The 25,218-nt window shown below is 38.5% G+C and overlaps 1 protein-coding gene across 10 annotated transcripts in view; it reads left to right on the forward strand.

Moving 5' to 3' along the window:
* MCTP1 (multiple C2 and transmembrane domain containing 1) overlaps window positions 1–25,218 on the forward strand; it is a 564,668-nt gene that overhangs the window by 448,520 nt on the left and 90,930 nt on the right. For all 10 annotated transcript variants that reach the window (XM_027545593.1, XM_027545588.1, XM_027545590.1 and 7 more), the window contains one exon: window positions 15,944–16,063. In XM_027545593.1, coding sequence (XP_027401394.1) covers window positions 15,944–16,063 — 120 coding nt within the window. The remainder of the gene's footprint in view (window positions 1–15,943; window positions 16,064–25,218) is intronic.

Consider the following 25,218-nt stretch of genomic DNA (forward strand, 5'->3'; position numbering starts at 1 on the left):
TGCATTTACCCTTTTAAGAAACTACCAAACTATTTTCCAAAGTGACTGTACCATTTTACAGCCTCACCAGCAATGTGTGAGTGTTCCAGTTCCTCTGTATCTTCACAATTTACTACTTTCTGCCTTGATTACAGCCATTCTAGTGGGTGTGAAGCAGTATCTCACTGTGGTTTAAGTTACATTTCCCTAGTGACTGACAGTGTTGAGCTTCGTAGGCTTATTAGACATGCGTGTGTTTGCCTGGTGAAATGCCTATTCAAATCTTTTGTCTATTTTTCAATCATTTTTTTTTAATTTAGCCTTAAATGTTCTTTATATACTCTGGATACAAGTCTTTTATCAGATAAATTATTTGCAGTTTTCTCTCCAAATATGTGGTTAGTCTTTCAGTTTCTTCACTGTGTCTTTTGAAGCACCAAAGTTTTCAACCTTCATGAAGTCTAATTTTTAAATATATATTTAGGTCTTGTTTTTTAGTGTTATACATATGAGTTCCTCACCCAGCCCAACTCTTTTCTCCTATGTTTTCTTCTAGATTTTTTTTTTAAGGTTCCTCTTTCCTTTTTTTAAAAAAAAATTATGTCTAGTCTGTATTTTGGGCTGTGCTGGGTCTTTGTCACTCTGCAGGCAGGGGCTGTTCTCCAGTTGCATTGCCCGGGCTTCCCGTTGTGGTGGCTTCTCTTGTTAGGAAGCTGGGCCTCTAAGCACACTGGCTCCGGTGGTTGTGGCACAAGGGCTCAGTAGCTGCACTTCCCAAGCTCTAGAGCCCAGGCTCAGAAGTCGTGGCGCCCAGGTTTAGTTGCTCTACAGCATGTGGGATCTTCCTGGGCCAGGGATTGAACCTGTGTCTCCTGCACTGACAGGTAGATTCTTTACCACTGAGCCACCAGGGAAGCCCCTCTTCTAGGTGCTTTATGGTTTTAGCATTATGATCAATTTTTTGCTAACTTTTGGACGTGGTAATTTCATTACTTTTAAAGATAGATGAAATTAATTAATTATCACCCTACTCATTCCCACAAGTATACCTGAAGATATCTTTGGGAAAGTTCTGAAGGTGAGTAGAAGGGTACAGTTTTTGTTTTTGTTTTTGTTTTTTTGGATTTGTCTGACCTAATCTCAAACTATACTACCTTTTGCTTTAGTTTTTAAGTTTACTTTCTGAAACATCCACCTGTTAATAGCTCATATTTTTCTTTGAGAGGGCGTTAAGTTCCAGAACCCTCCTGAAGCTTGTGAATAACTTAAAAGTTAAGTAAAATAGTCTTTTATGTTACTGTCCTATCAATGAATATTCCAGTAATTTGTCAGCAAGAAACATATAAAAAAATAAACTAATAATCATCACGTGAGAGTTTAACATCAAAGCTGTCCCATCTGAACCTATGGTTGTGACCTCTGAATGTCCTCCTTTGTTTAAGCAAAAAGCAGTGTTTAGTTATTTGATAAAACTGACGATAGCACACTGATAAAAAAAAGTTCAAAAAATCTTGATTAAAAAATTACAAAAGTTTCTGCTTGTTGAGAATCGTGCATTAGTGCTTTGTGGCCCAACGAAATGTGTCCACGCATGACAGGTCATTTTTAGAAATGAGGTTAATATAACAGCAGAAATGCCTAAAGATGATACATCTGAGTCTCCCCATGTCAATGAAATGAAAGCTTTTCTGAAAATGAAATGGCCTTCTTTTAGAACTCTGGAATCCTAAACTACCAGACATTTCAGGAACTATTTTGGCTGCAAACGATAAGAGAGATTTTTCTTTTTCATAATTTTTATTACAGTGGAAATGGTTTTTGTATTTCTAACAGTTTGACAAGAGCTAATTACAATGCGCTCATCTGTTTTGCGGACTAATTTGAGCCATCGAGCATCAACACCATAGACATGCAGCAGCATTGCAAATGATACTCATGCTTCCCTTGCTCCAAGAATTTGTACTTGCTATAAAAGAAAACAGATTTGGACAGCCCTGAAAAAGTTGGGTTGGGTTTGAAGAAAACATTTCAGAATTACATTAGAGCTGGCCTACAAGTGAACTAAAAATACCTGCTCATCTCAGTGGTCTTGGCCCGGGGCCTTTCCTTTTACTGTAAAAGTCAGGCTGTTTGAACAGTTGGAGTGCGGCTTGCTTGCTGTCTAAACTAGTGTTCTCTGATAACTTCTGTTACCATTGAAACACAAGCCCTATTGCAATTGAGGAGAATGTTTAGGGGTGTGGAAAATAGCCAAGAGAAGTGTATACTCAGTGTTCAAACCTCTAGGCTTCCCGTGTGGTAACTAGACCACTTAGATCTGTTAAGAAATGGGAGAAAGACATTCATTAGTAAACATTACACAGCAAGGGTAAAAGATGGAGTGGAGTAAAGGAGGCTGTTAAAATCAGCCTGAGATGATTATTTGAATTGCAAACAGAAATGTTCAGACATAGCTAGAGCTGCTAAACATAACTCTTGAAGTTTTTCCAGAACAGAGGGATTGGAGAGGGGGGAGAGACCAGTGAAGGAGAAAATTAGAAAATTATAAGACAGAATGGGAGATGGAAGTTTCAGAAACTGGTAAGATTGTTGAAATATATGATATTATTAGGTCTTAAATCTATTTATGAGGGTGAACATTTAAAAACATGCTTTCTGACTTTGGCTCTGTGATTTTAAGATGGAAATGAAGATATTAAATCTGGATAAAAAATAAGCTGCAGTTATAGCCAGGTTATGTCATGAGGGATTAAAAAGATCAGAAATCAGTAGCCCAGGACAGATAATCATGGCAAGTTGGATAAGTGTGAGGGAGATGATTTGAGTGGGAAAAAATCAGAATGCTACCGAACATCCCCAAACTTGGCAGAGAACAACCCTCTGCATATCAGCTACTAGATGAAAAAGCAGTTACCCATGATTGATCATCTGCTTTTTTTCACGGCATTTCTGTTTCTCTTCAGTGAGATAGGTGGAGTATGAAGACCACAGGACTAATTTTTAAAGTAACTGGTATTGCAGACTTCACTAACATGTGTTTGGCTTGTTAGATAGCTGCTGGGTATACTTATTTTCTGGCATGTCTTATGGAACAGAGGGAGTTTTCCCCCCATGAGCAACTGAAGTGCCAGCTGTTGCCCTAAATATTGTACCTGTTCATGATGGAGAGAGCTTGAACGCCAGATTTCAAGCTTAGGGAAAAATTTACATTTGGTACATCAGCAAACATTGTATCAGCTTTGTCTCTCTACATACAGCATTTACACACACAAAGAGGGAAGTTGATCAAGAACCTGCTTCAAAAATAGTAATGATAGTAGAGTAACTTCTTTAAAACTTGAAAAGATAACTATCTTGAATACGCTTTAACATTTACAGCACTTCCAAAGCCCCAGAAAATACATTTAAATGGCACATTTGTATGACAATATCCCAAACTATCACATTTAACCCGATAGTTTTATTAAATAATAGTGTAAGAAGTTAAAAGACAGGAAGGGCTATTAGAACATTCTATAAAGACTTGCATATCATAGAAAAATAGGCCTTTTTCATTGGCACTAGAAACAAGTAAAACAGAAACAAATTGAGAAACAACATTTAAATCACCCCCTTTTTTTAATTAGAAAGTAATTCAAGCATGAAATGTTCTTTACCTACACTAGTAAGATAGTCTTAATAGGGCTTCCCTGGTGGCTCAGATGGTAAAGAATCCACCTGCAGTGCTGGAGATTTGGTTTCAATCCCTGGGTCAGGATTATCCCCTGGAGAAGGAAATAGCAACCCATTCCAGTGTTCTTGCCTGGAAAATTCCATGAGTCCCTTCAAAACCTGTTGGATTCTGGAGAAAAGGGATTCTAGGAAAAGACAAACTTCAGTGAGCTTATTTAGTCTGTTTTTTTGACGTACCTTAAGTATTTTTTAAGAGCAATTGTTACTTGAGACCAGCAACCTCCTCATGGACCAAATAATACCAGTTCATCAGTTCCTCTTTATTGTTCATATTTGGTCATTTATAATGATAAATATGTGTTGACAAATAATGTGCAAGGACAACTTTACATGCAACCTGTTTTTAAATTAGCAGAACTTCTATGAATGATGAAGCTATTAAACTCAAAAACATAACTGTGCTTGGTTCTGTGGTAAGTGCTATAACTACTAGGTAAAGTACTAACTTCCAATGAAAGGCATCTCGGAGAATCAACATTCTCCAGGCATGTGTAAGCATTTGTCACTTTCATTCTACATCCAAACTTTTACCAACACGAAACTCACAACATTGCTGGGATTGCTTATCAGTTATTCATGTGTGGTTGATGCGATGCTCTAGTTGGACACACTCTGGGCTTTACATTTTGGAGTTGTCAGTGTTCTCAAAGCAAAGCCAGAGCCTTTCATCTCTGACTTTGATAAAAAAAATTGACATGAAGTAGTGGTACAACTTGTAAACTGAAAAAGAAAAAAATCTAAATAAATAAATACTTGCCAAGCCTTTTGGCTGGCAGATTCTATTGATATAATACCTCCATCAAGGAGAGTAGGGTGCATTCTGCTGTGATTAGTTGATAGCACCATCTTTGAGCTTGTTTGGGTCCATTTTGTTGCAGAGATTCTTCAGTAGGTATTTCTGTGAGTCATAAGTAAGACAGCTTCAGATGAGTCCTGGCTTGTTGTCATGCTTGTTTCTTTAATGGATGAAGCCAAGCTAAGATTTTCAAAAAGGCCTGGATATACTAAGGTGGTAGACTTTAAAGTTTCATGCAGCAACTTCCAAAACCCCGTGTACAGTTTCACAAAGTGGAGAACTGGAACTTTCTGATAAGTATTTATAAGTGATCTAAGTAAATCTGAACAATGATTTTTTAACACCATCAGTAAACAAATGAAGTAAGTTGTGGGTTTCACCAATGGCTCAGTGGTAAAGGATTCAGCTGCCAATGCAGGAGATGCAAGAGATGCAGGTTTGATCCTTGGGTAGGGAAGATCCCCTGGAGGAGGAAATGGCAACCCACTCTAGTATTCTTGCCTGGCGGGCAGCAGTCCTTGGGGTCACAAAGAGTCGGACACAACTGAGCATGCGTGCAGGCACGTTGTATGTAGATTCAATTCAAAGCTTTGCCAATAAATCAACCAATATATAATTTTTTTTCTACTCCTGACCATATATCTCATTCTGTCACCAGAACAACAGAGACAGATGGTTCTCTTGACGTTTTTTCCCTAATCAATATAAGTGATCATTTGGTAGAGAGTACACTTTGACTTTTTTTCCTTTAAACACATAACCACTCCCCACCCCAGCATATATGCAACAGGTCTTGTCAGTTTGGTATCTGGTTGTAACTGTTCAAAAAGAAAGCAGTAGAGTCAATCATCTTGGTTCTCATTCTGATTGGAGGGGGGAGAAAAACCACTGGATATAAGCATGTATATGAGCCGATCAGGTTCCCTGGGTCAGTGTGGCAAGAACCCTAGGAAACAGGAAACAAGGTGGAACAATCCACTGGGTTTAAGGTTGTCACCAACTTATTTTCAAAAATTGTCCAAATAAAGCAGAGCTTCTCTTCAAGAGAGCAATGTGTCCTACTTCGAAATTACCTTCAGAAGGCTATCGTGAGGCTGGGAATGAATCAGGTTCACAATTGCCTATCTTCTCTCCTCTGTTGATGGAGGTGGTACCAAAAGTTTTAGTGGAATCAACCAGAAATAAAGACCTGAGAACAAGTGGTGATACCAGCTGGCTGTTGAAATCAAGACCACCCCCTTCCCAGAAGATGAAGTTCCAAAGCCCCTGATGCTATATAGAGCCTAATTTAATCCAGGGGAGAGAAAGTGGGCAGAGTGGGTCCCCCGCCCAGTTCTTCTTTAGACAGATTTTTTAAAGAAGTAGTCGGACACGACTGAGCAACTTCACTTTCACTTTTCACTTTCATGCATTGGAGAAGGAAATGGCAACTCACTCCAGGGTTCTTGCCTGGAGAATCCCAGGGACGGGGGAGCTGGTGGGCTGCCGTCTATGGGGTTGCATAGAGTCGGACACGACTGAAGCAGTGAATATTAATGATGGAGAGAAACAGTCTAGTGCAAATCCGTCTGAATGAGCATGTTTCGTTTTCTCTGCTACCCTCATGCCATCATCTAGGAAATACACCTAGCCTTCTTACATGCACCTTTGAGTGCGTATGTACATACGTGGTTCTTCTTTTCTAAGTTAGTTGTGGAATAGCCTGGTGTCTATGTGAGAACTGGGGGTGTTTCTCAAAGAGGAGTATTGTTAGCATTGGGGACAGGAATTTTTATTGAGGGGAACTGTCCCACATATCTCACAATGTTCCACACCCATGCCCCACCCAACAAATGTTGGTATTACCTTTATTATCACCCAAGTCAATATGATAAATAAAAATACCCCCACATTTTTCTAGATGTGCCTTGGTGGGAGAGGTGGCAACCTCTCCCCTTCCTCCCCTTTCTTTCTTTCTTTGTGCCAAAAAGGATTTAAAGGAGGCAATTCATGGGACTGATTGGCAAATAGTGCTTTCACTTGCTCCCTACTGTTCTTAGAAACAGTTTTTAATTTTTAAAAACAGATCATATTTTTAATTCAGGGATTTTATAACCTTGCTGATGGCTTTTTCAAAAAAGAAAAGACATGTTTTTGGTTCCACTTTATATCCACTGGTTTTTCTCTTTAAAGACAGTCTTAATGGTAGAGGTAAAATAGTTTCCTTGTAAGGATTAATCATCAAAATCAGTTTTTATATGTGGCTAGGCCCCTTACAATTTTTTTTTTTAAGCATTGCCTAATTCTTCAAAAGGCAAACCTTCTACATTCATTATCTTTCTAATCTGAGGCCTTTCACATCAGCAAATATTCTCACACCAAATGCTGTTAACATAAGCATGTGTGTACTTTTGATACATTTCCTTATTCTGTTTCATCTGAAACAGACATTTTTGAATGATGAAACAGGAAAACACGAGACGGTGCAGGTTGGATGGAAATGGGTTAATACTGTGAGGGTCGCAAATGTGTTAAGTTTAAGGAAAAAAAAATGAATTGAAATTAGGGAGGAAAGGATTTTCTAAAAGGGCTGTGAAATAATTAATTGTTTTGTAGGAGATGGCCTTTCCATGTAGGCAGAGCATTTTCTCTTCACTTCTTTCTGAAGAGACAGTCAAATAGAGAATCTCATCTCTTAATTAGAAAGAAAAATACTCATCAAACACATCTCATCACTGGAGAACTAATGACTCACAGCTGTTAGTCTGAAAGGGCAGGCTTTTTTTCCTGAATAGTAGGAAGTGTTAATCATTTTGGATGAGATTTCTTTTTTAAAATATACTGTAGTTTGCAGAAGAATAGGATATTCAATATTCCAACTTAAATGATTTTTTTTTTGAAGCGTGCTCCCCCAGAGATACTCTCCTGTGCCGCAATGAATGATCCTTGAATGCAGGCATCTTCCACTGCACTTCAACGCGAGCATCAATGGATGGGATGAGGTAGATGGCCCAGTCTTGCCAGGGACTCTTAAAACCCCAGGCTCAAAGAAAGAGAAATCAGACATCTTGTGCCTAAGAAATGGTGTTGCTGTAAAACCTGAATATTTCGATTTATACACTCTACTTCATATAATTTGCCTTATTTAAATGTAAGTGAAAAGCCCTGGTCCACCTTCATCAGCTTCTGAGTAGAAAGGGTCTTTTTGTTTGTTTAATCTTCACGTGAAAAAGTAAGGCTTTTTTTTTTTTTTGGTCTGTAAAATGTAATTGGCTCATTCATTTTCCAGTCTTTGCCTTTACAGACACCTTGCTAACCTCTTCTAAACATTTTGGACAGAAGAAAACCCCACTTAATAAGAACCTTCTGAATAGCTGACTTTGATTATGCAGACAGTGACGATAAGGAATAATGAAGTTGGCTCCGCAAAACTCATTCTGACCATTAGTGTTTGGCCTCTTTGCCATGCCAAACTGTTACCAGAGCACCTGAAAGTGGTATTCCATTTCTTTGCACTATTGCGAAAGTGGTTATCCCAGAGCAAGAGGAAGCAGGAGAAATAAAGTCTACAAATTGAATCATCAGTCCCTAAATAATTGATGCCTTCAGAGCATCGACACTCACTGTGAGGTCCTTTACCTTAGAGGCAGTGGAGCATTGTGGGAAATCACGCTGGACTGGGAGTCAGCCGACTCTGCCGCTCAGTGGAGGGTGTCCCTGGACAAGTCTCAACCTTCTCGTTCTCAGTTTTCCCCTTTGTAAAATGAAAATAGTCTCAGCCTTCCAAGCCTGTCATGTGGGACTTGCCCTCCAAAGTTCACTTTATGCAGTGTGATATGATACTTGTTAGGACAAATTATGTCATTTACCTTTCAGATTTTCAAAAGAGCCGTTCAGAATACTTATGATTAAAATATAGGTTGCTCTTAAAGCCTGGCCCAAATAGGTATTGAAGGATTGTGTTTTGTGATGTTAGTGATAAAAATCATAGGCAAGATAACACTGATATAGCTAAAAGGTATCTGGATTTAAAAGCTAAAAAGTTGCGGACAGGAATTGACATTCATAAAATTGATTGTTCAGAACAAGATACTTTTATATCTAAGGGCATGAGGTTGTTAAAAAAATTGTTAACATTTAAAAACTTAATTTTTTCAATTCAAGACTTCACAAAATCTATAATGTATGCTAATGTCATTTACCAGACTAGTGAGTCTCCATAAAGATCTAGATCTTTCTTTCTCTGATTACTAGTAAAAAAAAAAAAAAAAAATTCACTGCAACCGCTCTTAAGTTTAATACTTATGACTTCCTTCCAGCAAACTCTTTCTTTCCAGACCACACAGAAATCCCTCTTAGAAACACCACCCATCTTCTGTAACTGCTCAGAGAACAATTATCATGTTGACTTATCTTGGAGTATTATTTTATAAAGTCTCTGTAATTTTTCAGAAATAATTTTAAATATGAAAAGCATATATTGATAGTACATACATTAATACACTATTTTGTAATAAGCATTTTGACATGTATTATATCACTTGTTGCCCACAGGCAACTTGTGAAATAGGTATTACCATCTTCATTTTATAGATGATAGACTAAAATAGAAGAGGAAAACTGACCTGCCCAAGGTCTCATGATGATCAAATAGCAGAACTAGAGATAAAACCACTTCTTCAGGCTCCTGGTTCAGACCATGTTTTATTATAGGGCACTGTCTCCATGGAGAGAATATATGTCAGCTAACATTTGCTGTATAACCACTCCATTGGTGGTGCAAAGGAACGGCCATTCATTTAGTGATGATTCTGTAGGTGAACAAGCCAGATCAGGTTCAACCGAATATTTATTTTGTTCTCCTCCAGGCTCAGTTATGTATCTGTGCTCAGCTTCTGATCAGTTAGGCAGCTCTGCCTCTCGATACGTCTGGATCCTGGGGCAACGGAGACAACTGTGTCACATGTCTCTCATTCAGCAGACTAGCCTGTGCTTCTTGACATGGTGGCTCAGGGTTTGAAGACAGCAGAGGGGAAAACCCTGTGAGCAAGTACTGTTTAAGCCTCTGTTCAGCATTTTTGCAACTCTTCCCTTGGCCAAAACAAGTCCTATGTCTAAGCTCAGTGTCATCGTGGGAGAGTATTTCAAAAGGCCTGAATACAAGGAGACTTCAACAAATTGGGGTTACTACTGCATCTAATCACTATAAGTTAAATATAAAAATACTGAAAATGGCACTCACTTCATCATCTCTTCTATGGTAGTTGACTTAGCTTTCTAAACATAGCTCTTTTGCTTGAATCCATTCTATGGATGCTAAAGTGGTATAAGAACAGTGATGAGCTACAAGAGCATCAAAAATGTTACCTGTAGTGTGAGCCAATATATTCCTGCTTGTAATAATAACTAGTGCTTATTGGGCATCTTATAGGTCTAAGCACTAGGCTAATTCCATCTCAAATCTGTAAATAGTGTACTTTCCATTTTTCAGAAGATAAAGCTAGGAATATTCTAGTAACTAATCTAAAGTCACATAGTTAAGGACTAGTGAACATTGATACAAGCGTGGGCCTCGTTCACACACCCGCGCTCTTTCTCGAGCACCACACTGCAGAAGTTTCTTGAGGGATTCCCACAGTCATGGCTAACAGTCCAGGGAAGATTAACAAAGAGCTTCTACTGTCCAAAATAATGTGTAAAACTCACAATGTCCTTTTTCTAATGAAAAAGGTTGTATGTACTTAGTACCATTTGACTAATGTCCCATGGAGATTTTGTGATATAGAATTTTAATTGTAAATCACAGCCATCTAGTGATTTGAGAAAGAAAACCACCAAGTTCTTGGAACAGTTTGTGTTTCTAATGAGCAAGGCAAACAAATGTAGGACTGAAATGTTTTATTTTGAATGGAGTCATGGATTTTATGAAAGTTATATATAGATAGCCCAAGTTTCCTTATTAAAAGTGTTGGGAGGAGAGAGAGGAAAAGTCAAGGAGACTGTGACAAAGAGAGGAAAAATAAGGAAAAGATGTCATACATGGTGATGAAGTCAAGGGAAATTAAACACTGTACAAATGTGTAGAAGTCCTTATTGCCTAGTTTAACCTGGAAAGTGAAAGTTGCTCACTCATGTCCAACTCTTTGTGACCCCATGGACTATACAGCCCGTGGAATTCTCCAGGCCAGAATACTTGAGTGGGTAGCCGTTCCCTTCTCGGGTTCTTCCCAACCCAGGGATTGAGCCGGGATTCCCTGCATTGCAGATGGATTCTTTACCAACTGAGCTATCACAGAAGCCCTAGTTTAACCTGGAGAAATTCTATAATCGCCAGATCCTCTTTCCATGTCCCATGCAGGCATAAAAGGTTTCTGGATATATGGGTTGGGAAAATCCTGGGCATTTTATGGTTTGTATTTATGTTCTGTGGATGTGTCAGTGATTTTTTTTTAATTGTTTTGGTCTCACTTTAGTACATTATCTCTCTCTCTCCCTCTTTTTTTACCCAAACCTATGAAAAAGTGTGGTCAGGACCAAGGACAGATCTGCATTGTCTTGGCCTCCAAGTTTCTCTGGGCTGCTTTCTTTTTCTGCTGCCCTCATGAGACATTCAAGACCCATCCAGGAGTGTTTGGGTTTTTATAGGAAAAAGGAAAGGATCCTATCTTAGTGCAGGTGGGCTCCAGGGAGGAAAAAATAAAATAGCTTCAGTGTGGAGAGAATAAGCTAAAAGGCCCCTTCTTGCTTTGAGGGTTCTCTTTCTTAGAGGATCATCACCATTAACAAGAATTAGTATCATCACTAGTACTGTAGAGAATAATTGCTTTTTTCTTACTGATTCTTAGCAATGTGAATCCAGAGACTGTGTCTTATCCTAATTTTGAACACCTAGTATTATATAGCACATAGATGTTCAATAAATATGTTTTATTGTTAATCTGTGTTCATACTTTTTTTAAATTGATGTTTGATTGACCTATAATGTTATATTATTGTCAAGGGTTCTACATAATGATTCAATGCTTGTATATATTGTGAAATGATCACCACAGTAAATCTAATTACCATCCCTCACCATACATAGTTATAAGTTTGTTTATTTTTTTTGATGAGGACTTTTAAGATTTATTCTTTTAGTGACTTTCAGATATGTACTACAGTATTATTGACTACAGTCACCATGCCGTCCACAATATTCCCATGGCTTGTCATTTTATAACTGGAATTTTGTAGCTTCTGACATCCTTAACCCATTTCACCCAGCTCCCTCACTTTTGGCAACTACTGATCTGGGGTTTTTTGTTATTTTTTTGTTCATCTGGTTTCTTTGTTTTCCCCCTGATTTTTTTTTTTTTGGCTGCACCACAGGGCATGTAGAATCCTAGTATTTCAACCAGAGATTGGACCTGTGCTTCCTGCAGTAAAAGCATGGAATCTTAACCACTGAACTGCCAGCAAAGTCCTGTTTTGTCTATTTGTTTTGTCTTTAGATGCCACATGAATGTGAGATCATAGGGTGTTTGTCTTTATCTGAGTCATTTCACTAACATGATTCACTTAGCATAACACCCTCTGGGTCCATCTTGGTTGTTGCAAATGGCAGGATTCCATTCTTTTGATGGTCAAATAGTATTCTATTGTATACATAACATCTGTATCCATTCATCCATTGATGAACACTTAGACTATTTCTATATCTTGGCTGTTGTAAATAATGCTGCAATAAACATGAGGGCACATATATTTTCTTGAGTTAGTATTTTCATTTTCTTCACATAAATACCCAGAAGTGAATTACTAGATCATATGGTAGATGTGTTTTAATTTTTTGAGGAACTTCCATACTGTTTTCCCAGTGGCTGTACCAGTTTGCATTCCCACTAATAGAGCATAAAGGATCCCTTTTCTTCGCATTCTTACCAACACTTTCTATTTCTTGCATTTTTTATAATAGCCATTCTAACAGATGTGAGGTGATATCTCAGTATGGGTTTGATGTGCATTTCACTGATGATTAGCATCTTTTCATGTGCCTATTGACCCTCTGTATGTCTCCTTTGGAAAAATGTCCATTCAGATCCTCTGCCCATTTTTTAATCAGTTTGCTTGGTTTTTGGCTATTGAGTTATATGAATTTTTGAACATCAACCCCTTATCAAATGTATATTAATAATTTACAAATATTTTCTCTCAGTCAGTCGATTGGCTTTTCATTTTGTTGATGATTTGTTGTTTCTTTTGCTGAGCTTCTTAGTTTGATATAGTCCTACATGTTTATTTTTGCTTTTGTTGCCTCTGTTTTAGAAATCAGACCCAAAAAAATCATACTGAAGATCAGTGTCAAGGAGCTTACTGCCTGTGTTTTCTTCTAGGCATTTTACGGTTATAGAGCTTAACATCCAAGTTTTTAATTTGTTTTGAGTTGATTTTTGCATCTGGTGTAAGATAGTCTGATTTTATTCTTTTGCCTGTGGCTGTTCAGCTTTCCCAACAACATTTACTGAAGGAACTTTCCTTTCCCAAAAGAAGAGAAAATTACAGGCCAGTTTCCTTGATGAACACAGATGCAAAAATTCTCAACAAAACATTAGCAAACTGAATCCAGCAATACATTAAAAAGATCATGTACTATGATTGAGTAGGATTTATTCCAGGGGTGCAAGGCTGCTTCGGTATCCATAAATCATCAACCAATAGGATATAAAATGTTAATAAAGGCTAAAATGCATATGATCATCTCAATAGATGCAAAAAAAGCATCTGACAAAATTCAGTATCCATATATGATAAAAAGAACTCTCAACAAAGTGAGTGTAGATGCAACATACCTCAACATAATAAAGGCCATATATGATAAGCCCACAGCTAACATACTCAATAGTGAAAAGCTGAAATCTTTTTCCTCTAAGATCAGGAACAAGACTAGGATGCCTACTTTGCTGGGTTTATTTTACAAAGTGTTGCAAGTCCTACCAAGAGTAATTAAGCAAGAAAAAGAAAAGTCATCCATATTGGAAGAAATAAGTAAAACTGTCACTATTTGTGGATGACATGGTTTTATATATAGAAAACCCTACAGAGTCCTCAAAAAAAAAAATTGTTAAATGAATTCAGTAAAGTTGCATGACACAAAGTCAACATATAAAAATATATTACAGTTCAATGCACTAACAATGTACTATCAGAGACAGAAATTAAGAAAACAATCCCATTACAGCTGCATCAAAAAGAATAAAATACTTAGTAATAAATTTAATTAAGGTGAAATACCTATCACTAAAAACTACAAGACACTGATGAAAGAAATTGAAGATACAAATAAATGGAAAGCACCATTCTAGGCTCTGGGGATAGAATGTGAGCTAAAAGGAAAAGTCCCTATCTTTAAAGAGCTTATATTTTAGTGATTGTCTAAATTTTACTAATAAATATGCAAAGAATTAATACGAATCCTAGCCAAAAATAATTCTCTCTTTTATATGTGTTGATGTCTGTCAAATTTGCCTTAAATCACTTCCTGAATAAAGTACATTTTTAAGATGCATTTTAATAGAATAATCATAGCCATCAGTTATAATTTGTGTCATCTTTAAATATATTACATATATTTCAAAAATTAAATGGAAATATTTTCCTTTTCTGGAAATCTTTATACTTCCCTGGTGAAAGAGAAGATATGGCTCATGTTTCATGCATTAACATATTTGAGATTTTTCTTATTCAGGAACTTGAATCTATAGTTACCATGTAATTCTGTCCAAAATTCATTTCTTGGGTTACTAAACCATTATTTATGCTTTTTGGTGTCCATGTGGGTTATGAATATAAAAGAATCCAGTAAAATATACAGTCTTCAAAATTTAATGTCACATTAAAAAAAAAAACCCTGATGGTACAGTGATGTCATTTAAAATATTAAAGAAGGGTTGTTAGTGGTGATCAGGTCTACAGAGCTCTGTTGATAACTGAACACACTGAAGTAGAGTGACTTTCTAAGGCCCAGAACCTGTCTTCTGGCCCATGGGCCAGGGGTCCCTCTGCCACTCTGGACAGGTTTCTTTTCTCTGCAGTTTGAATAGGCTGTGGGCTTCTCTGAGGTTTGTTAAGAAAGCTGCAAACAGCCCGTGCTGCTGTACTTGGTGTGAGGGTTCTTAGGGCACTGCTCCTCGCTCTTCTGATCTGTCAAATGCAAGATACCAGCGTGACCCCAACCAGCCGGCTCAAATTCCCAGTTGTACTCTGGTTCAGCTAAATCTTAGCAGACAGATACTTTCTAGCTTTCACTATTAGAATATGTATTTCCTAAGGGCCTCGGTTGATAAATAGTTAATTTCATCAGTTTTGTAAAATATTGATATCGTTTACACGGTCATTTTTTTTGAGCACTTACTGAGTACCCAGTGTGTTAAACCTTAAACACATTTCAACTGTTAATTCTCACAACCTCTCAGGGGGGACACTCTTAGGATTCCCATTTTACAGAAGAAACTAAAGGGAAGAGAGGTACCATGCCAGAGGTTAGAGGACTAGTTACCTTTAGGGGTGGAATCCAGCTCTCAACTACCTTCTGACTTAAACTACCTTAATTTGGCAGCAGGGGCCACAGACCCAGAGAATTTAGATGGTCTGTGCAGGGTTATAAGAGTCTGGTGAGGAATGAGAGCGAGTCACACTTTATGTACATTGCTGGTTATTTCACTACACAGATGCTCTTAGAATGGTTTCTTCTGCCAGCCCAGGTGAGTCTCTAATCTTACATCCTTCTTACAGTTTAAAAAACCATTTACATACTTAGACAAGTAGGTAGTTTTAAAAGATAATTAAAGTAGACATTTAAAATTTCCCTTTGACAAAATTACTCCGTTTTTAAAATAGCTGTTGGATTTCTACGGTAAGGCTGAATGTTTTTACACTTGTTGGGAGCAGTGCTTCTATTCATCATGTGAAATCTTGAGGACTGTCTTGGTGTAGATGTGGTATTTTCATCTGCCTATTATGCTTGTTACGTTGTATTATCCAAGTGAGATTTTTTTTAAAAGCCCTGATGTTAAATGGCGATTCATCCTTTATCATTAAGGCAGATATACCGTTTATTTCTGACAACGCAGTGAAGCTCATTTTGCTGACTTTTTTTTTTCAAACTTGATTTCTTCCCTTCTAACAATAATTTCACTGGAGGAGAAAAATTAAAATTGCCCCATTGACAATGTGATAATATCATTTTCCTTCAGAGAAATTCAACAAAGTGAAAATCTTCATGATTTTCCAGGGGTCAGTTGTCCTTTTAGAAAAAGTGCCTAACAAGTTCTCAAGGCTTTGTTTTCAAGATAAATAAATCTTTCCGTTCTGCAAATTTGGTTGTGTGTTTTTGGTTTTGAAATGCAGTATGGATAAGAGAGTCCATTGAGTGAAATTCAAAGTTGACTCATCTTTTTCTTTGCTCTTTTCTCTCCTCAGCTCTTTCTCTTTGTCGTCTGGAACTTTGAGCTCTACATGATACCACTGGTTTTGTTGTTACTACTGACATGGAACTACTTCTTGATAATATCAGGGAAAGATAACAGGCAACGTGATACAGTAAGTCTCTTACTTTCTTATTTGTATGTGTTTTTGTTCTCATTCTTAGTCTCCCTGGCAAGATCAACATTGCATTTGGTTTTGCACACCAGAAATTCTGTCTATAAATACTCAAGTTTGACAGAAAGTTTTCCCAGTTCTAAACTAACAACTCTTTGGTTCTAACACAATGTATTTGCCTATTTTTAACATTACTCATTTTGGTAGGAACTAAAGTTGAGAATACACTGAAGAATGAGTTATGATTTTTAAGTATAAATTGTTGAGTCCAAGTGATTATTTCTTTTTATTCTCCTTAGTTGTGTTTATGTCTCAATGAATCCTGAGTTAAGATATAATATTGCAACATTTTCTGTTTGGTCAGACCAAGTGAATGTATTTCATTTAAGACATTTCTCTGTGGTCTGCCATTGGAGGGAAGGAAGACTTGATGGTTGTTGGCCTAGATAAGTGCAAAAAGTACCTTAATTCAATGTTCATTCATTGAACAACAGCAAATATACTTATCTGTGTCAGGGGTATATTAGGATACTGGCTTGTGGATCAAGACCTTTCGTTTAACCCAGGGAAAGTTATACTGAACTTACCTGTGCTCTTTGACATTTTTGAAAATTTTTAGAATGTATGAGATGACCTTTTATCTCTCACAGAGTTTTAGATTGAGAAATAGAAGCTAGCCATGTTATAATCATGTTTGTAATTCTCCCACCAGCTTTCATTTCCTTAGATTATCTGTCACTACACCCCAACCAAACTTAACAGCTTCCAAAACCTCCTCATAATTAAATAAACACAAATGTCTTATCCATCTAGAACATTCGACGTTTTAATAATATACAGCTGTTGAGAGTAATGTAAGGGTTTTTCAAACATGAGAATCTATTTGCTAGCTATTAGTCCACATCAGATTGCATTGATTCTTTTCTTATTTGCCATTAAAAGCCTCCATTTGACTTCTAATCAAGACTTTTGCCAACTATTGTGCCCATAATGATGCAAGAAACAGACCTATTTGATCATAAGTTTAGTAGTATTATATACTACTTTATTATAAAGTAGTACATAGTATAGTTAGCATCATAATGTTTGCACAGACATACCTATGACATAAAAGAATTTTCCTTTTTAATAACTCAAGCACAATATACTTTCAATGGTTACAAAAGAAAAATATATACTTTTTGAGATAATTTTCTTTAACATCAAAGTAAAAGAAAAATCCAGATACACAACTACCAAATAGATGGCAGAGTTGCCAACAACAACCACGTTTATTTCCCTATACTATTTGTATATATTTCTGTCTCTCTCATGAGGTTATAAATTTGAAGTGGCGGACTATTCATCTTTGTACTTGCCACCATCTCTAGCGTGTTTTATAAGTTAGAAATGTTCAAACTTTTTTCGTAAAGCTTATCAAACCAAACATGAGATTTCTCTGAGAGATTTTAATGGTTAGACAGCGTCAACAGACGAGAAGTTATTATTATTATTGGCAAGGATTTTGCGGATATATATTTAACTTGCACACTGAGAGACAAGTCCCACATGGTGTCATGGGGACTAATAGGTACTTCTGTCAATTAATCCAGGATGTTTTCTTTAAGAACATAGTACTTTTTTAGGCAATTGCTTTTTTGTTCCATTTATTTCTGGGAAATTGTTGAGAGAGAAGAAAATCTACTTTTCATTCAGTTGCCTTGAGACAAATTTGCAAATAATAATGTTTGTAAATAAGAAAAAGTGGTAATTTCATTTCAGCTTCTTAAGCCTACGAGGGGGCTTATCTTCAATATTTAGTCATTGGTTTGACTATTCTCAGTTAAAAAAAAAAATTCTGAAACTATAGACTTTGCTTGCTATTTTCTTCAAAATATACCAGTCTTGGCTGGAAAGGTCTACTTTTAGAGGGAAAATAATGATATATAAGGTAACCCCTTTTACTTCAAATTCTCGGAGAATTTTTATAAGCCTATTGAAAAGTTATGTATCATGCAAATTTTTCTGCTGCTCTTTTCCCCCCAAAATATAACTCCAATATGGTAATTACGCATCTTTCCTTGTTGGCACATCTCTGACAGAATCTCCCTTTTAGCCATGGACAACATTTTATTCCCCAGCACAGCCCACTGTGAAATGTTCTTTAGTCTAACTTGCATGGAATGCCAACTGCACTCCATAACTCCCAGTAATTGCCTTTTATTTGCCCAAAACACACATATCCACATATTCTGTTCTTTCTAGGCACCGGAGCAGCAATCACAACGTTTCATTCAGCTTCTCATTCACTGGCTCAGTTGAGACCTTACGTAACTCTTCAATCCAATTTGTCTAATTATGTGTTTTCTTCCATACCCAGCTGTGCATTTGAACTGGTTGCTCCTTTTGAAAAGAAACCTGGATTATACTTTGCTGGTTATAGATTACATACACACGTGTATATACATATATATTCATATACATATATGTACACATATGTCTATATTCACATTCATATGTATGTAAATTAAGGGAAAGTGTTCGTAGGGGTGGCCATGCTGTGCCTAAAAACTACTTATCTACTGCGTAGTGGAAAGCACTGAAAGAATGGTACTTTGTCCTAAATCCCTATTGCTTTCCCCAAAACAATGCAGAATTTTTCAGCATGTGTGAAAACTTGAGGGAATCTCTAAAGTGCATAAATCATACTGTTGGGCTGATTCTAAACCAGGAAACTTTCTGTTTTAGGAGAAGGGGATTTAGGGGTGGAGGGGAATATTCTGTCAGGCACAAAAAAATCATCTGTACATTATTCAGCTGAGAAAATCCAACTAGGATGAAAATCATAGAAGAAAAACAAATCAAAATGAACCTCAAGTTTGTGTGGCAAAGAGCAAAAATAAGATAGTATTTCCATGACATAAAAGAGAGAAAAGGAAATGAATACTGTAAAAGATTAAAAAGTATATAGATGGGTAAAAATTCTGTCTTCAAAATATTAATGGGTAGTTGAGATTAATACTAAAATAGGAAAGGATTTCTTTGTATATTGTTTATTAGGGAGACCACTTCCATTTTGGAGACTTAGGATCACAGGAACTTAAATCCCCTACTTTTTCCTCACCGTGGTGTCTGTTTTACTTTGATGAAAAAAATGAGATCTAATCCTTGCCAAGTACGTTTTGTGGCACTTAATGAGCAGAACTCGTTGAGGAAAGGATAAAGAAACAGCCATTCCAATGATATAGACTTAGAGTTGCACTCGAGAAAGAGGTATGGTTAGCAATGGTATTTTGCCTCCATTATCTCTCAGTCAGACTTGTTGAAAATAAGCAATTCTTGATCTAAATCTATCTATACTCAGACCATGACATTAAACTTTCTAGCATAAGAATTGTTAGACTTTTCCAGAGGAAACTGTTTAATATAAACTTCATTCAGAGATGTCTCTGGCATGAACGGGACATAAAGATAGGACTATCATACTTCTCTTGGTTTGAGCCATCACTGCAGAACCAGGGGGAAATCGCCCCTGTAGTGCCCATTAGGCTGGTACCAACTGTCCACAATACAGTTACTATAAACTGAGATTTTGTAGAAGTACATGCCAAGAAGTGGTCTTTACTTTGGAGTTAAAAATTACCAAGTCTTCATCACGCCCTGGGCACTGTGTTAAGCAGTCCTTCAAGCATGGCTACAAGAACGCTTCCTTGAGAGAGAGCAAATCACGTCTCAAGATATAAGAAATGGGTTGGCCAAGCAAACCAGAGCTCTGTTACACTCGCCCAGAGACAAATATCATTATACTACCTTACATACAGGGAAACAGGGTAGAGAGATTAAACAGCTCCAAAGGCACACGGTCAGTCCAGAAGTGGCTGAGAGGGAATTAGGATCTGCCAGTCTTTCTGAAGTTTGCACTCCTTACCTCCAGTCCATTAAATTTCCTCTTGGAGCTATCGTTTGGTCTATTCCAGGTCTTCCTGGGTACCTTTTAAGCACATTTCTCCATTACACTTCAGAACAGTCAGTAGGAGGAACTCTACCTTTGAGCAGACAGACTGTTTGAAAACCCTCATTTTCCCCACTCTACCCCCCGTCTTCTCCTCACCTCTCATTCGGGAGAGGAGCAGGTACCTATTCAGCCTCTTGGATTTATCAAATATCCTGTTAAACCTTTTAGAAGCCTGGTCTCTTTGAATTCTTTATAATAACAATGTCAAGTAGATGATTCTAAATGATTGTATCCTCATTTTATGAACGGGGAAATTCAAACTCAAAGAGGATCTCCATAGAGTAAGTGGGACTCAAGCCTAGCTCTGCCCTGTCCTGAAAACTCAGGTTATCTCTGTGGTGCCGGTTCGGGCATGCCTTTAACCAAGCCATCACTTTCCAAGTGTCTGGAGCCTTACAGAGACTCCTGGGCATCCCCAAATTCCTTCCTGTGAGGTACCTGGTGATCTCTCAACAATGGGTACTGGTCACATTTGACTCCAGGTGACCCCACTCATTTAAAAAAAAAAAACTTCATGACCTGGAGGAGTACTTTCCTCCACCCAGATGAGTATGGGGAGAGTAAATCAGTGATAATAATCCTTCACATTCGTGAAGAAAGTCTCTGAATATCTGTGACATTCAAACATTCTTCAAGCAGTATGTTTTAATTGCATTTTAAGAGAGCACTCACTTTCACTGTCAAGATATGCCTCCCACAGAACAACCTCAGTTGCCTAATCAATGGAGACTTTAAAAGACTGAAGAGGAGGCTAGATCAATGAAATCATTCTCTAACTGATGATCTCAGCATGATACAAGTTGAGCCCCAGCCTGTCTACTGAAATACTTCAGTAAATACTGAAATGTTTTGTTAGTTCCACCACATGGCAAAGCCCTCCACGCGTCTTCTCCCCTTTGGAAGAGCACTGAATATATTTGTTGTTGTTGGGTCTATTCCAATTAGGCCCAGAACATTGATGTCTAGAAATAAAGCTTGTAAGGAGAGCAGTTTCTTTGCTACCATAAATGCTGTTGATTGGACAACTGGGAATCATCCACCAGATACAAACTACCAAAGCGACGTCTGACTGTTTGACTTGACTTCCTATAAGTGAAACTTGTTTATTATTTTCTTAGCCAGTACTCTCAGCTCCAAAGAAGTCCAGGGTGGAATATTTGAAGAAGCAGACCATTGAATATGTGAACTATTCCAAACAGGATCTAAACAGACTGGCCAGAGCTGAGCTGAGCACTCCATAGAAAAAGCACTGGGGTGTGTGGTCAGACCCTTGGTACTTGAATGAGGACTTTATCATTTACAGAAAGTAGCGTGGATCAGAGCCTCCTGAGTTTGCATTTCAGTACCAAAAAGACCATGTACTTGCTCTCAACAGAAGCAGCACTGAGTCATACAGCCTGTAAACACATCTAAAAATAGATGATCACTGTTTTCTTTTTCCTACTTATTTCAACAATTTTCTCAAATTTTGAAGAAGGTCACCAGCTTGAAAAAATGTGAGGAGGATTGTGCAAAGTACCAGACCTCTAGTTTTCCAGCGCAACCACGAGCAGAAAGAAACCAACCACCGATCGCATGTCAGTGAAACATGTCATCACTTATGACCCCTCTTAAGCTGTTCAACCACGTAGATGTGCCAGATGATCACTCACTGTCTGGGCTGGTGCCCTGTACCCTGATGACCATCACCTCAGAGGCTCTGGACACACCCCCAGCAGGATCTGCACATTTTTTCCACTCTTATCAAACGCTACCCCCACTCTAGATCTCCTCCCTCTCAGTAGATGACCACACCCTTCTACTTTGCAAAGTTTCCTCAAAACTCCAACCTCTGAAGGCCTCTGAAATTGTTCCCAATTTAGGGTTGCCAGATTGAGCCAATAAAAATACAGATGCCCAGTTAAATCGGGATTGCAGATAAACAACAGGAGATATTTATACAAAAATAATATTCATTATTTATCTGAAATTCCAATTTCACTGGATGACTTGTATTTTTCTGGCAACTTTCCCCAAAATCACAGCTTGTTTTCTTACCTCAAGACTTGTAGGAAGGTGATAATTCTAAAACAAAATGCTGATTTTTCTCCTTCTGCTACTTTTATCTTTCCATAATATCTTCAAGGCTGTCAAAGAAAGATTCCTCACGTGTACACCCCACCCAAACCATTTGTTGTGGCGATTTAGTTGCTAAGTTGTGTCCGACTCTTTTGCAACACCGTGGACTACAGTCTGCCAGTCTCTTCTGTCTGTGGAATTTTTCAGGCAAGAATACTGGAGTGAATTGCCATTTCCTCCTGCAGGGGGATCTTCCTGACCCAGCGATCAAACCTGTGTCTCCTGCATTGCAGGCGGATTCTTGACTGCTGAGCCACCAGTTCAGTCGCTCAGTTGTGTCCGACTCTTTGTGACCCCATGGACTGCAGCACGCCAGGCCTCCCTGTCCATCACCAACTCCCGGAGTTTACCCAAACTCATGTCTATCATGTCGTTGATGCCATCCAACCATCTCATCTTCTGTCGTCCCCTGGCAACACCAGAGTAGCACCCAAACCACAGCTTCAGTTTTATCTCCCCTATATTCCATCAGGATCATTTGTGTGTGTGTGCATGTGTTTGTTTGTTTGTTTTTGAGAATGGAGTGCTTCATGAGCAAAAAGACAGAGGTAGCAAGCACAAATGGGGAATGCTCTTTTCTCATCTCTTTCATCTAAAAAGGAACCATTCACCACTTGGGAGAGCAGGAGAACGAGGCTCAGAGAATTTCTGCCATGGGCAAACGCTCACACAGCACAGCAGGGCGGGAACCCAATTCCAACTGGCTCCCAGACCTGTGTTCTCAGTCTCTCCTGCAACACACCCTTTCCTCAGGCCTGGGGAGGGCAAGGGCTTGGTCCAGATAACACAACAGAAGTTGAAGAAGAAAGGAAGTCTCTCTTTGTATAGATGGGGATCCTGGGGCCTAAGATAAGGCACTGGCTTCTGCCCAGGCAGTGAGTGTGTGTGGATGGGACAGACGTCGTGGCCCAGGGAGGCGTGTGCGCTCAGACTTAGTGGAGGTGCTCCTGCTGTGCCCAGGAACCCCACGGGCACCAGAGCAGATGTTCAGTGGGCCAGCCTGGTGTGACCTGGGGCACCGTGCCAGAACAGGTGGCTGGGACCTTTGAAGTCCTTGCTTCGGGAGCCAGACATTGAAGAAGTTGAGCTCAGAAGGCCTGCAGAGAGGTGGGAGCACTCCCTCACAAAGGCCTGGCTCTCTGGGGATCGACTCACTCCAGGGCTGCTCCTGCAGCTCCTCCATGAGCTTGGAGGGGATCCTGTTGGTGCTGATGAGCGGATGGCAGCCTAAGTGTGTTCGAGTCAAGGCCCCAGAGCACAGCGGAGGAGCAGGTTCAAAGAGGGCTCTTTGGCCATGCGGGGAGGGCAGCACTGAAGGATGGAAGTGGGGTCCATGGTCTTGAGAGAAAACGACCCAGTGTGGCTGGGGTGGCCATGGCCCACAACAGCAGTATCCGGAACCAAGTATATTTGTATCAATAGTTTCCCAAATAGTTGATATACTCTCTCTATAGTGCGACTGATCTGATCTGATCTGATAGCTTCTACTCTTTTCTTTAAAAAATAGGTTTATGAATATAGGATGTATTTCTTGCTTGTCATATATATTTTGTTTTTTTACAAAAAATTGGATCACATTAAAGACGCTGTTAGCACACCTACTTTGAGATTCCCTCAAATTGCTGGAAAATAACAGGATTTTTAATAACTAAATAGTTTTTGCCATATGAATACTTTATTTTTTTTCTCAATTAAGCACTCATTTTAGAAATGTTCATTTCCAGTGTTTCTACCATCTCAAAGAATGCTGTAAACAAAAATCCTAAACAGATCTCTGAGCAGGTCCTTGGTAATGTCCTTTGGAAAAGTCCTCGAAGGAGAATTTCTGGGTCAGGGTATACGTATTTTGAATATTTTGGGGAGTTAATACTAACTTGCCACTCACTAAGGTTTTAATATTTTTATTTGTATGTGCCTAGATAACCACCAGTTATCTTCATCATTTCCCCCTGATAGCCATCTCTGCCTTCCTACCCATTCTTGCCCACCCCTGGCCCCCATCAACCCATCCCTACCACCAAACACTCTGATTTCCTATTTTCCCCTCACTCTATTATAAAAAAAAAAAAAAAAACCTCACTGGGGGTCTTCTTCACCTGCTCCAGATTGTTCTAACAGTATCTTCCATTTGTGCATCTAATCCCAGCACAGAGCAAGTCATAGTAGCACAATAGTGGCTCAAAAAAGATTTAGTGAATGAATACTGTGTATTTTAGTCCAGTCTTTTTTCCACATCAAAAATTGTCTAATTTTCATTCAACAAAAATGCACTGAACTTTTGCAGACACTGTGCTAGCAGGTTGCTCAAAGGTGATTAAGACCTAGTCCCAGTAAATCAATTATACTTCAATAAAAATAAAAAGAAGGGAGAGAGAGAGAAGAAAAAAAAGACCTGGTCCTTACCCAGTTTGTGGTCTAGTGAGGGAAACAACTAAATGGAATACGTGGCTATGACAGGTGCAGTAATGGAGGTCTGTGTGTGACATGCAGACGCGAGCAGCCAAGAGACATTTACATTATCCCAGGTCTGTGTGTATGTCCTGCGTAGATAAAGAAAAGGTCTACCCATCTGTGGCCACAGCTCTTATTCCACCTTTAGTCTGTCCCTTTTACTAAGTAGCTCCAGGTTTGCTTTTAATTCTTCAGTGTGTCATCGGTCTTTTTTACTCTATTCTCAAACTGCAACTCACCTTCAAATTGGAAAGGTAAAACTCTAGAATGGTAGAAGGTGAGGGCTACCTGTCCATGACGTGTCAGTTCACATAGCGAGAGATATAAAGGAAAACGGTTCTATTCTTAAAAATCAATTTACTACAGAGTCTCCTCTCTAGAAGGCAGACTTCTTTTGTTTTAGTTCTGTTAGGACTCAAGAGAGATGCTTAGAATTTACAGTTAGTGGTAGCTGCCTTGGAGGGCGCTTGCAGTCAACTCTCATACTGTAGCCCCCCTCATTTCCTGAATCACTCCCACCTTGCTCGGACTCCCCAAAGATGCATATAAGAATGTAACAAGATAAAAAGATACCACTCTTCATTCCTATAGA

Source organism: Bos indicus x Bos taurus, chromosome 7 (assembly GCF_003369695.1).
Source record: "Bos indicus x Bos taurus breed Angus x Brahman F1 hybrid chromosome 7, Bos_hybrid_MaternalHap_v2.0, whole genome shotgun sequence".
Classification (NCBI taxonomy): Eukaryota; Metazoa; Chordata; class Mammalia; order Artiodactyla; family Bovidae; genus Bos; species Bos indicus x Bos taurus.